General features: G+C 46.3%; 1 protein-coding gene across 2 annotated transcripts in view; it reads left to right on the top strand.

Annotated features, from left to right (window-relative positions):
• UBASH3B (ubiquitin associated and SH3 domain containing B) overlaps nucleotides 1-14,070 on the top strand; it is a 77,267-nt gene that overhangs the window by 57,603 nt on the left and 5,594 nt on the right. For both annotated transcript variants that reach the window (XM_072884620.1, XM_072884621.1), the window contains exons 7-13: nucleotides 4,834-4,969; nucleotides 5,372-5,492; nucleotides 6,450-6,572; nucleotides 8,404-8,496; nucleotides 9,246-9,390; nucleotides 12,345-12,451; nucleotides 13,415-13,524. In XM_072884620.1, the coding sequence (XP_072740721.1) occupies nucleotides 4,834-4,969; nucleotides 5,372-5,492; nucleotides 6,450-6,572; nucleotides 8,404-8,496; nucleotides 9,246-9,390; nucleotides 12,345-12,451; nucleotides 13,415-13,524 (835 nt within the window). The remainder of the gene's footprint in view (nucleotides 1-4,833; nucleotides 4,970-5,371; nucleotides 5,493-6,449; nucleotides 6,573-8,403; nucleotides 8,497-9,245; nucleotides 9,391-12,344; nucleotides 12,452-13,414; nucleotides 13,525-14,070) is intronic.

The following is a 14,070-nucleotide window of genomic DNA, read 5'->3' as shown; positions in this document are numbered from 1 at the left end:
CAGACAAGCAAAGAAAGGAAATGTCCCTTCCCTGATTACCACTAAAGACTATAAATCATGAATCGGAGCATGCAATATGAGGCATTTATCAAAAACATTATTACATACCTGGAAACAGTCTCATTTTACACAACAGCTTCCCACGGGGAATATTAGGTTACAGAATGTCATTTGGTCAAAACAATATAGCAAGCTAAGGACAACCTAAGCCCCGCTGCCGTCTAGGCCACAGTATTCATGGTAGGATCCTTGTGGTAAGAGAAGAGCGGCGCACAGATACCTTCATTTCGTAGACATGCAAGTAAGCATGGCAGTACTCACCGGGACTGCAGGAGAACTGCCGCAGTGCAGGAGATGGGACCCAACTCACGGCGTTGGGACCGAGGCTGCTGTTGGCGAGTGATGCTGTGATCCCGGGGGCTGGTTTGTGCTGCCTCTGTGTACACAGCCACGTCCTGTTTCATCCCTGCAGAGGAAGAAAGAAATAACAGCCATGGAGCTTTCCCTCCTAGTCACAAGAGACTGCATTCTTCAAGTGAAAATCATGCATTATTGAGATCATCACAAAAATACAGCTCACTCTGGGCTGCAGCACCCTGGCTATACCACGCAAGAGATGTGACAGGCAAAATGCTATTCTGGGATATTTGATCGAATCTCTAATACAGCAAAATTAGATTGCTAGCACATTTCACCTGAAAAAGGTTTCCCTGTTGCACTGCTCAAGTGAGGCAGAAGCTGAATTGTGGCCTTTGCAGGACATGGGGTTCATGGCCAATACCCAAATAGTGCCTTCAAGAGCTCTGCCTGGCACACAGACTTTCCTGGCTAGCGCTGTACAAACATAAAACAGAAAGGTGTCCCTGCCCTACAGTAAGGTCTGTACCTCAGCTGCAGACCAACAGGCTGCCATCACTAGGAAGGCAAGCCTGATGAGCTATTTAACAGGGGAGAACAGGCTTTGCCTTCGGGGCAGAGTTACTGCCCATGAAACCAGGTTGTGTCTTGAGAGACTCCAGGTCTGAATCCTTTCCCTGTCTCCTAAAAATAGGAATGGTATCACTTCTATTCTGCAAACCCCAAGGATTTTCCGTACACCTAAACTACATTTCTTTGCTGGCTGTGGGACATCCCTGCATGATTTCTTCTCATGCCAAGGACTGGACCTGCTGGTAACAGTGAGGAGAAACATTCGATCTCTGATCAGTGCTATAGGTTGGAAAATAATTGAAGATAAATTGCTTCAGCATCCCAATGCTTCAGCAAAACAGATCCTAAGTCTGTGTAACCCATTCTTGCCATCCCTTCAGTAAGGGTATGCAAGTGAAAAATAACCTTTCTGAAACAAGCACTGGCCTTTCCTTTGGGGAGGAACGGGTTGTGTTTGTATCAATGTCAGGAGATCTGTTCTGACTGAGCCTAGGAGAGGACCTGGCCGTAGGTATGTTAAAAACAAAATACTTTTCCCCTGTATGGTATCAAGGTGGAAAGCCTCTCCTGGTACCAGCAGAAGCTACTGGTGAGCTGAAACGACTTGGTATGAATCCAAACTACAGATCCAGTATTAAAGATTTATATATGTATATCTGCCTTAAAAGCTCCCCAGCAAACTGCTTGCACGGTATTTTCTAAGTTGCCTTTCATGCCTGAAAATTAGTGGGCTACCAAGTCAAAAGAAGAAACTGTCCACCCTCAGCCCAGAGGAAGTGGGAAACCCAGCGAAGGTAAAGGAATTTACTTGCCCCACAGAAACCACAAAAACCAAGCGTTCAATACCATGGGGCTCTCTGCATGTGCATGTAAAGGCATATGGCAGAAGTAAATGTGCTATCTTGGTATCTGTGGACCCCGCACCACCCAAAAGCTAAAACTTGTGATGGTTCCCTGCACTGCTTTTCCATTACCAGCAAAGCCAGAAATAGCCACCTCCTCTGCCCCAAAATGGATAGAAGCGCTGTAGATACTCCACAGCAGTCTATTTTGGCTCCCCGTGAGATGCCAAAGCTATTCCTTGCCCCTTTAGTAAGCCTGAGAAATCAGACTTGGCACGAGTAGCAGGGGGAGGAAAAACAGCCCTAATTTTTCAAGCTATATTTGGGCCTCGGTAGGTTTTTTTCCACTCTGTCTTCCTCCCGTTCTGCAACAATGGCTGGTTCGTTTTCCCCGGGGATCCCTCTCCTCTAGATGATGACGAGTGATGCGGCAGAGGAGTCTTTTTCTACACAGAGCTGAGGACTAGCGCTGCTGTGCCACGAGAGAGACCCTTTCGCCATCCTCTGCTGCAGCATCTCCATTCTTCAAGGGGCCTTTCCTGGCGGGGGGGACATTGCCTGCAGGGACACAGCAGTGTCACTGACAGAGCAGTGAAGGCAAGGCATCATCCAGAAGACAGTAGGTGTTGTTTTCCACCTTCAGTCTCTGCCAAGCAGAGGAACCACAAGCCTTTGGGAAAAGCTTCCAAACAATGACCTATGCTTAGAAGATGACTAAGCTGAAATAGCTTCAGCGGTTTCTATTTTGCAGCAACATCAAGGAGATACAACTGAAGTCAGGCTGGTGGCTCTCCTCCAGCAAGATAGTGTGCCTTTGCCTCATCATCATTCGCAGCGAATCCTGGCATTTATAAATAGACAGGACAGCGTCCATGGCCTTTTAACAAGGGCTTAGAGAGAAAGAAAGTCTCAGAAATTGTGCAACAGTTCCTGGGCGTAAAGGGAAGAGGGGTAATCAAACAAATCCTTAGTATTCTCCAGGCCAGCATCCTTAAAAGACTGTCATATGGGCAAAGCAGGAAAGGGCTGAGATAGGATGGGGGGTTGGAAGCTGCAACACAGAAGTACAGACAGAGAGCTCAGGCTCAAGGTCCACTTCGTACAGCAATAGAGATGGGGCCTAGCTAAGAAATTCAGATTCTTCTCATATTGAAATATTCAAGTTTTGGGGTCAGTGAGGATGTATCTGTGCTAGCTGCACCCACACTCCAAGCTGACCACTTAATACAGTGATAAATGTCTGTTCATGCTCCCTGCTCAGGGCTTAGCCACCTTGGGCTTGGCACACGCGAATGCACTCGGGCAGCTTTTGGATCAGAGTTGGCCTTATCCTGCCAGCTGGAAGTGTGGTCTGAGTGTACTTCTGCCTGCAATGTATCGCATGCATATATTCCGAGATATCGGATGCATATATTCTGAGGAGGAGGGTTAGACATGATTTCTCACTGCAGCACCCAGTAATATTTCCCTCAGCTTACCCACAAAGCTCTCCTGCCTACATTTAACTCCTCTTGAAGATCCACCATCCCTGTTGCACCTTAGAGTCGTACCGTGCCTAACTCAGAGGTATTTGCTGCCCTGACCTCTGAGCTCCTCAGAGAGGAACAGTTCCTTGGAGCAAGCCCAGACCTTCTTGAGAACTCACCATGAATAACATAAGTACAGTTATAAGAACCTGTAAACCTAGAAGCTCAGGTCTGAAAGAGTAAGAGCAGGAGGCTGGAGAGGTTATCTGCTGCCAGGTGGCTGCTGCAGGGCTGCTGCCTCATGCTGTTGGACGGGGATCAACAGTGCTGTCCCCGGCACAGCTGGTTCCCACCTCCCGCTCCCCTTGCCTGCCAGCACTTCTCTGCATGGCACCTTCACCTGACCAAATAAGCCAGTAGCTCAGTCTCACCCTTGCACCCTAATTCCACCAGATAAGGGACCAACATCAGAGTGGTATTTTTTTCTTCTTTAAACTGGTGCAAATCATGATCTCGCAGAAGATCAGTTCTTTACAAAAATGCAGATGACCTATTTTTGTTCCATTGGTAGAGGCACTTGGTGTTATTTTAACAGCTATGAGAAACCCCTCTGAGATTTATCCTAACTAGGTGCTAGTCAGGAAGCAACTTCTGAGATATTTAAGGCTCTGAAAAGTGCAAGCAAAGGCAACTATTTCTGTCAAAGTAAATGACCATCTACATTAACTGACAACTTTTTTTTTAATGACTAAGCAAACGTAACCCATACAATGTAACCGAATCAGCAGAAGGTCACTGCAGCTTTTGTAATTGTCTGTCAGAGTTTACTCCCGCGGGTCTTGGTCAAAGTCCTTGAATGTCTGGGCAAAGTCTGGGCATAAGAGCTTTATTCAGAGGGACCATCATTAGATAAGCCCCTTGAGGGAGAATAGGATCTATTATATCCCTTTGGCTACACTTAACAGAAAGCACTGGTGAGAAAAAATTCCCACTGTAGATGGGAAAGGGAATAGACAGCACTGAAAAATGTAGAAACAGCAACCCAGACCGTGTGGCATGTCCCTGCCAGGGGATACAAGCTATTTTGTGTGCATGAACCCTGAAAACTGCCCAGCATGAGCGGCAGGGCTGCGCTCCAGCTTTCTACTGAAGCAATAGCTGATGCCACAAAGGGGAGTGAAAACTCTCTGTAGCCATTAGTTTCCAAACGTTGGTCCAGAAGACCATGGCAAGGAATGTGCAGCTGGTTCCCAGATGATGTTAGTGAGCATCCTGTGGCTGTGAGGAAGGTCTTGGCATTTTCCATGAGAATATTTGAGGGCTGACAGAGCCTCGCAGACCAAAGTTTGGGAGCTGTTGCTCTGTGAAATTGTTTCTAAGGAAGCAGAAGCCTGTTGAGATGGGATTTGTCTCTTCATGTGTGTACGTTACCTAGCAAGGTGCTCTCTAGGCAGCACTAAAATACAATAATAATGTAATAACATGACAACAGTAATTCTCATCAGTTCCTGAAGACTACAGAAATGTCCTTACTGCAGCCTGAGCACACAAAGTCCAAAGCATTCCCAAAGCCAACATCTTTCTATTTTTGGCAGGTCCTACTCAATTCTGAATACTACATCTTCCCCATCCCTTCAAGCCTTCACTGACGGAGCTCTGGAAAGAAGACAGCAGGAAGACCAAGGACCCGGGGACGCGGGGCCACTCACTATCATCTGCCAGAACGTGCAGGTAGGGACCCCCACACACATATAAAACACAGTTTTAGTGGCAAGTTTCTAGCAACTGGGTTTTCCCCAACAACTTACCATCTGGTCTCCTTTCACTGCCTGCATCAGAAGTTACAAGTTAAAGTTCTCTACAAGCTTTTGAATGACATGATTAAGCACAGGCACAGAAGACATCGCTGTCCCCAAACTTGCTCTTAGCATGGGGTGGCAGGGCCCCACCCTCTGCTCACTTTAGCAGTTTTATACCAGCATAAATTTACCAACTTCAGAAGAGTTTCCCATGCCTGCATTTGCACTAGGGTAAAGCAAGAGGTGCCTGGTCCTGACTCCCGTTCATAGATCAGATCTCAGAAAAACCCTTGCACTTTCATGAAGGTCAAACACCCTGTAATTTTTCTTCCAGCCCCTGAGAATAACCAGCCAGCCAGGGCCTCAGAAACGCTGCCTGTTTGTCTGCAGACACGGGGAAAGGATGGACGTCGTTTTTGGGAAGTACTGGTTGTCGCAGTGTTTCGATGCCAAAGGTGAGTCTGCTCCCGTGGGTCTCTCAGGCTCTAGGTTTAGATGAAGGAAGGAGAGCGGCAACTGCCTGGGGCAAAGCTTAGATGGAAGCTGTGGTTTCCTAACACAAAACATTGCTTTGAGCACTTAGGAGTGGCAGAGCACCTCAGCGCAGAGCTCTGCGATGGCAGGGCTGCAGTCAGAAGCAGAAACACAAGCCAGGGCGTAAATACTGCGTTTGCTAGTATTTGGGAAACTATTGTAGGAAAGATTACATTGAAGTAACGTTGCCAAAGAGCATTTTCATTTGGAAATGAAGTCATGATGTTAGTAGTCAGTGTCCACTGCAAACATCTACTACCATCAGGAAGACCTTCTGCACAGCTGGCTCTCAGTCCTAAATGAAAATAACACCAGTACAGGTACAGTTCAGAGTGCCTTTTGGGGCATAAATTGGAGTTTGCAACCCAGTAATATGCTTGAGTTTCAGACTATAGTTAACAGACTATAACTTCAGGCTCTGTTAGCATTAGAGCTGATGGGAAACGTACCAAAAGTCGGTTTTTTATTCAAAAAATACCAATATCTTGTAGTCAAAATTGTTGGAAAAAAGGATTATTTTACAACTACCTTCTGTCTCAATTGCGTTCAAAGAGCTCTGACATTTTAGCTTCCTGTAAAAGTGTAACATTTGAGGTTTCATTTGTTGTGGGGTGAAAATTACTTTCCTTTGGGGCATTAAATCTGTCCTAAAGATAGCTTTAAAAACTTTAGCAACATTCTGTGCTGATTTTGAACTGATACTTAATTTTTTCAGAATCCTGATAGTTTTACATGGGAAAAACTGCTCAACAGCCTGGCCTAGGCAGCACCTGCAAGGTGCAGACGTTGTGGCGAAAGAGGGTAGAAACAGGCGTGATGCTCTCTGCCTCTCTCTGATCAAATAATTCCAGCAACTGCTTCTAACCTTTCCCTCACAGGAAGGTATATGCGTAGTAACCTGAATATGCCTCACAGCTTACCTCAAAGAAGCGGCGGTTTCAGGGATTATGAAAAAGACGCGCCAATCACCGTGCTGGGCTGTACGCAGGCAAGGCTTGTTGGTAAGTTGTCCTCAGCAGACAAGAGCTTGCCCAGGAAGCTTTGCTATCTTCCTCCCACACACCCAGACAGAGAAAGAGAAAGTGCAAGGCAGGAAAAAATGAATCGGGTGACCTGAACTAACGGGATTTAGACGGTTCAAGAACCTTTGCAAAGTCCCTTCACCTTCCCCAGCAAGCCCCCTCTTTCAAAGGAAACCTTGTCTCCTTCAGCTGCTGCAGCTGAAGACAAGAGAAAGCACAAAATCTAGGGCATGGCATGAAATCAGAGCCATCGGCAGCACAGTTGCAGAGCATTCACTACCGCCCTGTAAACGTGCCACGCTGGAAGGTGCTGTTATTACCAATGTTGGTGAGAAATGCAGCAGGGTGACGGTCACCTCATGCAAAATATGCTTTTTCCTTGTCTTTGACAATCTTAAATTTTGACCTGCAGTTTGCTACACCAATATACTTTTGTCAGCCTGTCTGGCTTTATGTTTATGCGGCAAAAACACAGTCCAAATTATTTCCAGTGTTCTCCCACCCCTCCATCCTTGTCCCTGACTTCTGAGCCTGTTGGTTTGTGTATAGACAGACAATTATTTGGTAGTCACAGAGCACATATTGAGCATTGTGATTAGCGGAGCCCAGCCCCTTAAAGACACGAGCTTCAGAGACCAGTACGTACCATTTTCTCAAATTCAGATGGTTTAGAGTACTTCGTGTTGGTCACATTCAAACTAGGGCAGCTAAAATTATACTTGCTTTTTAAACAAAAATAAATCACTGTACAACAGCAGGATGCTCAGACTCCTGGCCACATGGCATCAGGGTTCGCAATATGCACATAATAGAGGGCAAATCTGGGAGCAATCACAGCACACTTTGCTGGTATCATTAAATGGGTCCGAGTATGCAACTGCATATGTGACCCAGACGCCATCAACCTGCCAGCGCGGCTGCAGCATGCCAGCCATCTGCAGGCAACCGCTCCCTGCTGCAGCAGCACAGATTCGACCTTGACGATTGCCGGAGCCGTAATTCCTCCAATGACTAAAGCAAATGAGCAGCTTCCCCATGACGAAGGGCTGTTAGATGTGCCGCTCCTTCTAAATTACCCCACTTCTCTCAAGAGATTTATAGATCGGTTTGACATGGTTACAGCCATCATTAAACATATGAAGTCAAGGTTAATAACCCCTTCTTGGTCCCACTTCTTTGTCCTGCCTCTTCAAATATAACAAAAATATAACTCTTTCTTACTACAAGTCTGGGCAATGCTGAGCAGATTCCTGCTCTCATTTGGTTCCCTTAGGCATTGCCAGAATATTAATAACCCTAATAGTGGAGTTGATTCTTATCTCATTTTCAGTGATCTTCCACCTGTGTAATGAAATGGTAATTTATACTAGCGAAGAATCAAGCCAATCGAATTAAGTTGGGTTTGAGTTAAGTTGAATCATTCTGATTTACAGCTTATAAATGAAATGAAATTAAATTCAAGCTCTCGACAATTTTTCTCAGCACACTCTTTGCTTTTTGGCTAAATCTAAGAGAAGCAGAAACTGAGCAAAAGCTGCTGTGATTTCTTTGCATACTGGTTAAGTACGTAGATGCACGTGGAGCAACACACAGAGAAAAATGTCTCCCGGTTCCACAGCTGTGCACATCACAGTGCCCAACACACTGCTGAAATAGAACACGATGGGTACACGTATTTCCCGAAACACAAGCAGTGCAGCTGGGAAGCTGCTTTAGCTCCTTGCTGGGGGGCAGACACCCTGCACGCCGCTGTTGCTGTTGCAATGCCATTTGTCTGGTTTTATTCACGGGTGTTGAAACTTGCTTGCAGGTGAAGCCTTGCTAGAAACTAATACCATTGTAGACTACATCTACAGCTCCCCATCCCTACGGTGTGTACAGACAGCACACAATATCCTGAAAGGTAAGAACCCAACGAGCAGGAAAGGCTGCATTCTCCTCACTTGCTGGGCAAAACACTGCCAACCAGATAAAAGGGAGCCTGGCACGGGAGACCCAAGTAAATGGTAATTTGGGGTGAGGATTATTTCCGTGGGAGTTTACTCCCCATTAGCGCAACACTGTCCGTAAGGAGCCCTTTTCTAATTGCATAGTGTGACAAGTGCTTAGGCAAGCGGCATGCTGGCCCTAACACCAGCTGCCGGTCAGGGCTGGGTTTATTGCCCCCCCCGCAGAAGCCAGAGGTCTGTCCGGGATGGGTGGGCACGTCCGGCTCAGCATGCCCTGCGCCCTTGCCTGCTCACACTCCTGCGGCCGCTCGCTGCTGCGTGCTCCCGCAGCAATTGCTACCACCGAGAAACATGTTACCCCCAGTAGGAATAATTTACTGCAGAACCTGGGAAGGGAAATGGTGATAGAGGCATGAGAGGCCCTGGCATTGGAAACAGGTGAAAAACAGCTCCAAAATACAGTCACGCCTAGGTTCAGTATATTGCATGTAGCTGCCGGCCAGAGGTTTACCTTCCCTGGCTTATCATATGCCAAGTACATATATTAAATACTTCATCTTTCATACCTACTATTAATCAACAATTTTTTTTAGAGAGAGAAAAAAAAATTACAATCAAACTGAAGTATTGAAGCTGCAAAGTCTTGCTGCCTTCCTCCCCAGCTGCTTTCATTGATATCTGGTCTCCTTTCTCCCTTTTCCAGGTATGCAACAAGAGAACAACCTGAAAATTCGAATAGAGCCAGGCTTGTTTGAATGGACCAAGTGGGTCTCTGGGAACACACTACCTGCCTGGATACCCCCCGTGGATTTAGCTGCAGCTACTCTAAGCGTTGATACAACCTACAGGTAGCAGAAAGGGGGGTGAGAGGGTCTTGCATTGCTTTTTGGCTTTGTTTTTGAAGAGTAACACTCTGATGAGCTCTTAAATTTAAGCTGTGACTGGAAGAGCTGCTGAGGCTCCTAGAAAAAACTTGGAGCAGGCTCGAGGCTGCTGTGTTGAACACGACCTGAGAATGGCTTATTATAAACCAAATTTCCCAGATCACCAGCAAGGTCCAGCTATATTGCTGATCATGGAGGTCCCCTTTCCAGTACTCCTTCCGTCCTGGGCATCTTTCAGGTGTCCAGGAAACCCTCAAAGTATATTTGTTCGGTTTAACCCTTTTCCTAAAACTTAGGAGTTTGGGCTCAGCTAACAGAACTAGTGTTGCTGACTCAGTTCCCTGACCATCATGTTCATAGACTGAACCGGATCCTGGGCTCATTCACACCTGCCCTTCCGTTCCCCAGAGGAAAAAGCTTGTCTGTCTTTCTATTACGATTAATATGGTGACGGATCTTAATTGTAAATTTTGCAACACCCTGGGGAACATGTTTACATCTGTCAGGAATTCAGGGTCTCCTGTGACATCAAAATTCAGAGGTTTTCTATCAAAGAGCTAAACCTTAAGCATTTATCACTCCTCAGCAGTTACATCTGAAATGTTTTTAGTGGAAAAAATTGCAGGTTTCTGACTCAGGTTTTCATGGTATTCAAAGCAAAAGCAGTTGGTGAAAGCAAACAAAGCAAACGTCTAGTTAAAAAACATTTGAATGGCAAATGGATAAGCACCACTGATCTTTCCTCCCACTTTGCAGAAAAGGGAAACACAAAGATAACTAGCTCAGCTTTCAGGGGCCCTGGCAGAGCCGCTCCAAAAGCGCAGAGCTGACCTTCCCAGAGCTCGGCATTTTTGCCAGCCACCCCTGCGGCCGCACAGATCAGTCCCGGTGCCTGGTGAGGCTCCATATCCCGAACTCACGCCCTTGCTGCCAGCCTCTGCTGCTTTCCTTTTATCCAGCCACATGGCCGTACCTCTGCGTTCCCAATAGCATTGCCAACAAGCACTGCGGGGCTGCTGGGAGCAACCTGCAGCCTGAGTCTGGAGGGAAACTCAAGCCTCTTCTGACTCCCCAGTGAAGCAGCACAGCCGGGGTGCCCTCCACCCTAACACGCAAAATGCTTTTTACTGTAAGCTGCAGAGAGAAAGGCTAAATAAAACCCAGCATAAAGTCATGTGGCAAAGAATAGACAAGATGATCTGTTCAGGCTTCCTACTGTCAAATTTATGATTCATATATACAAGCCAGACTCAAAGAGCTCCCACAAGAAGGAAACTCCAGAAAGGTCACACGGTTCCAGTGCTCCACCGCACCTCACTGCTGAAATATCTGTATCACTACGACTTCTTGCAGAGACTAGCCCTTGCTATCTAGTGGGAGCCCGATCACCATCTGAGCGATGTCAGATAAAAACAAAACATTTATAATACACATATAGTATGCATACACAGGAGTTCCACCTACATAGGCTTGCTGACAAATATTTCGTGGCTGGGCTTGTGTGGTTTATGGTATCACCAGAAACCCTGATGTTTCCCGGTGTCCCAGTGCACCCGTGCGTTCAAGAACCCTCAAGTGGAATAAGCAGCTGAAACATTAAAAAGAAAAACAAGAAAGAAAATTTAAAGAAAAAAAACCTGATTTTTTTCATACCTAATTATACCATAAATGACTTCTGCTGCGTCCTTTTGGTCTGCAGCTAAAATTCCAGCACTCTGAGGGTATTTAAATAGAAGTCCTTACACTGTATTTATCCCTGAAAGGGTACCGCTGGCTAACACTCGGCAGAGCAGCTAGACCACAGGAGAGTCTCTGCTTCAGAAAATACATGCCTTCTGGGAAGACCATAACGAATATTCTCGGCACAAGAAAAGAGTCTGCTCTTGTGCGGTCAGCTGGTTAGGTGGGGGACTGGGAGACAGCGCTCCGGGTGCTCTCCGTCTCCTCTCACGAGTGTAATTCCTGTAGATACATCAGATCACTGGATGGAGGGAAGAGTTAGGTCTTTTCCTTGTACCGCTGCAGGAAAATACAGCCTTCTGCTTCCTATCCCTTGCTTCTCTGTGCACTTCAACCTCCTCCAGCTGATACAATTGGCCAGAGTCCCACCAGGCAATTCACTGAAACGCCCTGGCCCGGGAGGAGGCCGGCTAATTCCCGGCATTTCCCAGCAAGGCAGCTTTACAGATGGCCAAAGCAGCAGTTTGCCTCTGCCCTTCACCATCACAGCATGAGCAGCGAGGAGAGCCAGCATCTGCCTTCTCCACGCTCCACGTTTCTGCCTGTACCTGCCCGGTCTCCCCAGACAGACACAGATGTTGTTGCCCACCCTCGAAGCTGGAAGCCGTGGTAGCACGGTGCAGACCTCAGTCTGGCAAAGACGGCTGGGGTGGTGGCTTGTCACGCTGCTGTGACCGCACAGCTCCCAGCCAGCAGAGCCCACCCGTCTGTCCGCAGGCGGCTGCGCCGACACCGTCCTTGTCCTGCTGTCCCTTCCCGCTCACCTGCTCCTGCTGGGAACAGATTTTGTTCTCCCGCCACTCACTAACTTTACGTGGGTGGGTGAGCCCTGAAATCTGCTAATCAAAGGACACATGCCCAAATAAACACAAAGTGGCATCGTTACTGCTGCATGCCATTGCAGAAGTAACACAAGTATAATCAGCTTGTGTATGCTGCCTCCGCTAACTGGTCCACATTAGGGGCAGCAGTTATCGTTTTTCCCAGCTAACTGAAATATCTTAATGCAGGAATGGTAAACATCTCGGTCTTGAAGTTTAAAAATCATCATAGTGGTCCTGACACAAGGCGCAGTTCTGGTTATTTGGGGAATTAGAGATACTTTCAGATTAATCATAACTTGCACTTAAAATTTTATCGCTTCTTCCAATTTACCGTATTTGTTTTTCTGCTCACAGACCTCATATTCCTGTCAGCAAGTTAGTGGTTTCCGAATCTTATGATACATACATAAGTAGAAGCTACCAAGTAACAAAAGAAATCATCAGTGAATGTAAAGGCAAAGGTAAGTGCTACAGAGGGGGTGAAAAATAAGACGGGCTCTCTGGGGCGTGAATGCCAATATTCCCAACCAGTCTCTCCGTCTTCAGGGAGATGAATCCCCATATCTGAGTCTCTCATCCCCTCTCCCAGAGACATTGGGAACTCCAGGTTCAACTGTATGTGTCAGAACTATGAGTTCAGATACACTCAGCTTACGAGAAGGGTCCATAAACTTTAGTAGCAGAAGTATTTTGGGGATCCCTACCCCCCATGCAAGCGATCTGTTTCTCAAGGGAATAAATAAGCCATTTGCACTCTGCTGTCTGTTACCAGCATCAGATGGGGCATCTTCCATCCCCTATCTGAGCTACTCTTCTGAGGTATATACCCATAAAAACTGTAGAACATTTCTCCAAACACGATATTGAAATAAAGAAATCTCTAGCTTCTATTTTTCATTCACAATATAGGAACAGGATGTTTCTAAGTTCTGGTGATTTCACTAATTTCATTTCAGTGATCCGTCTCTACATTCTAACCTTTTATTTTAGTAGTTTGTGCACAAACCTCGATAGCACAGTATGACATTGGTTGTAAAGGATCTTGGAAATAGAAATCTAAAGCAATTGCTGTGGAAAATGAGCAACTGAAATTAAAGTGCTTGTTTTAATCAGAATTAATTTGGGGGTAAACAAAAAGTATTTGCTTCACAAGAAGCTGAAATCTCACTGGAATTCTTGTTTTCTTCAGAAAGCCATTTTAAAACTAAGTAGCACTGAATTAACCATTACTCTGAAAATTGAGAAATGCTCTAAATATGTTACCAAACCATGCTTTTTCCCCCATATACATGTAGTTTAATGTATTGTTATATGATAAACTTAACCCATTTTGAACATTTTAAATGGTCAGCTTGATCTTGGGCACCGGTCCCTAAAGCTGGCTTCACCCCCCTCCTCAGCCTGCGTTTCTTGCTTTATTTCAGGAAATAACATCCTGATAGTGGCACACGCGTCCTCCCTGGAGGCTTGTACCTGCCAGCTCCAAGGGCTCTCGCCGCAGAACTCCAAGGACTTTGTACAGATGGTCCGAAAGGTAATTACCACCAGCAAGGAGTAAAGCTCGCTGGCTTTACAAAGAGAAAAGAAATTTGCAATCTGCTTAACCAGGCAGAGAACACTTTGTTCCTCCCATCTGATCATTCTGCCCGTTACTGAGTTTCATCCATTTCAGAAGTCATCGGAGTAAAGCAGATTGGTTTAAGAGGCTTATCTTAACGTGTCACTTCTCTAACAGGTAGCATGGGATCAGATGCCCACCTACAAATGGGCTTGCAGTGACTCTGCTCTACGCTTGTAGATCCTGGGGCTGTACAGACTCCCACAGTGCTCTCCAGTGCCGAAAACACCCTAACCACGGTTAACAGGGCACTTCTGCCCTACAACACTTCCCCTTCTCATTTCACTCTAAAGAGCTTTTAATGGTCAGGGAAAAGGCCTGAAAATTATAATGGGGTCTTCTGCCTTCATTGCTTTACTCCCACCCTGGCTAAGGAGATGGCATTGTCCTGCCAGCCTTGCAGACACTCGCTGGGATATTCATAGCTGATACTTGACCTGAGGACACCTGAGCCAGAGTAGC

The sequence above is a fragment of the Ciconia boyciana genome, chromosome 20, assembly GCF_034638445.1.
Source record: "Ciconia boyciana chromosome 20, ASM3463844v1, whole genome shotgun sequence".
Lineage (NCBI taxonomy): Eukaryota > Metazoa > Chordata > Aves > Ciconiiformes > Ciconiidae > Ciconia > Ciconia boyciana.
The sequence above is the reverse complement of the archived record's forward strand: the minus strand, read 5'-3'. Positions and strand labels throughout refer to the sequence as shown.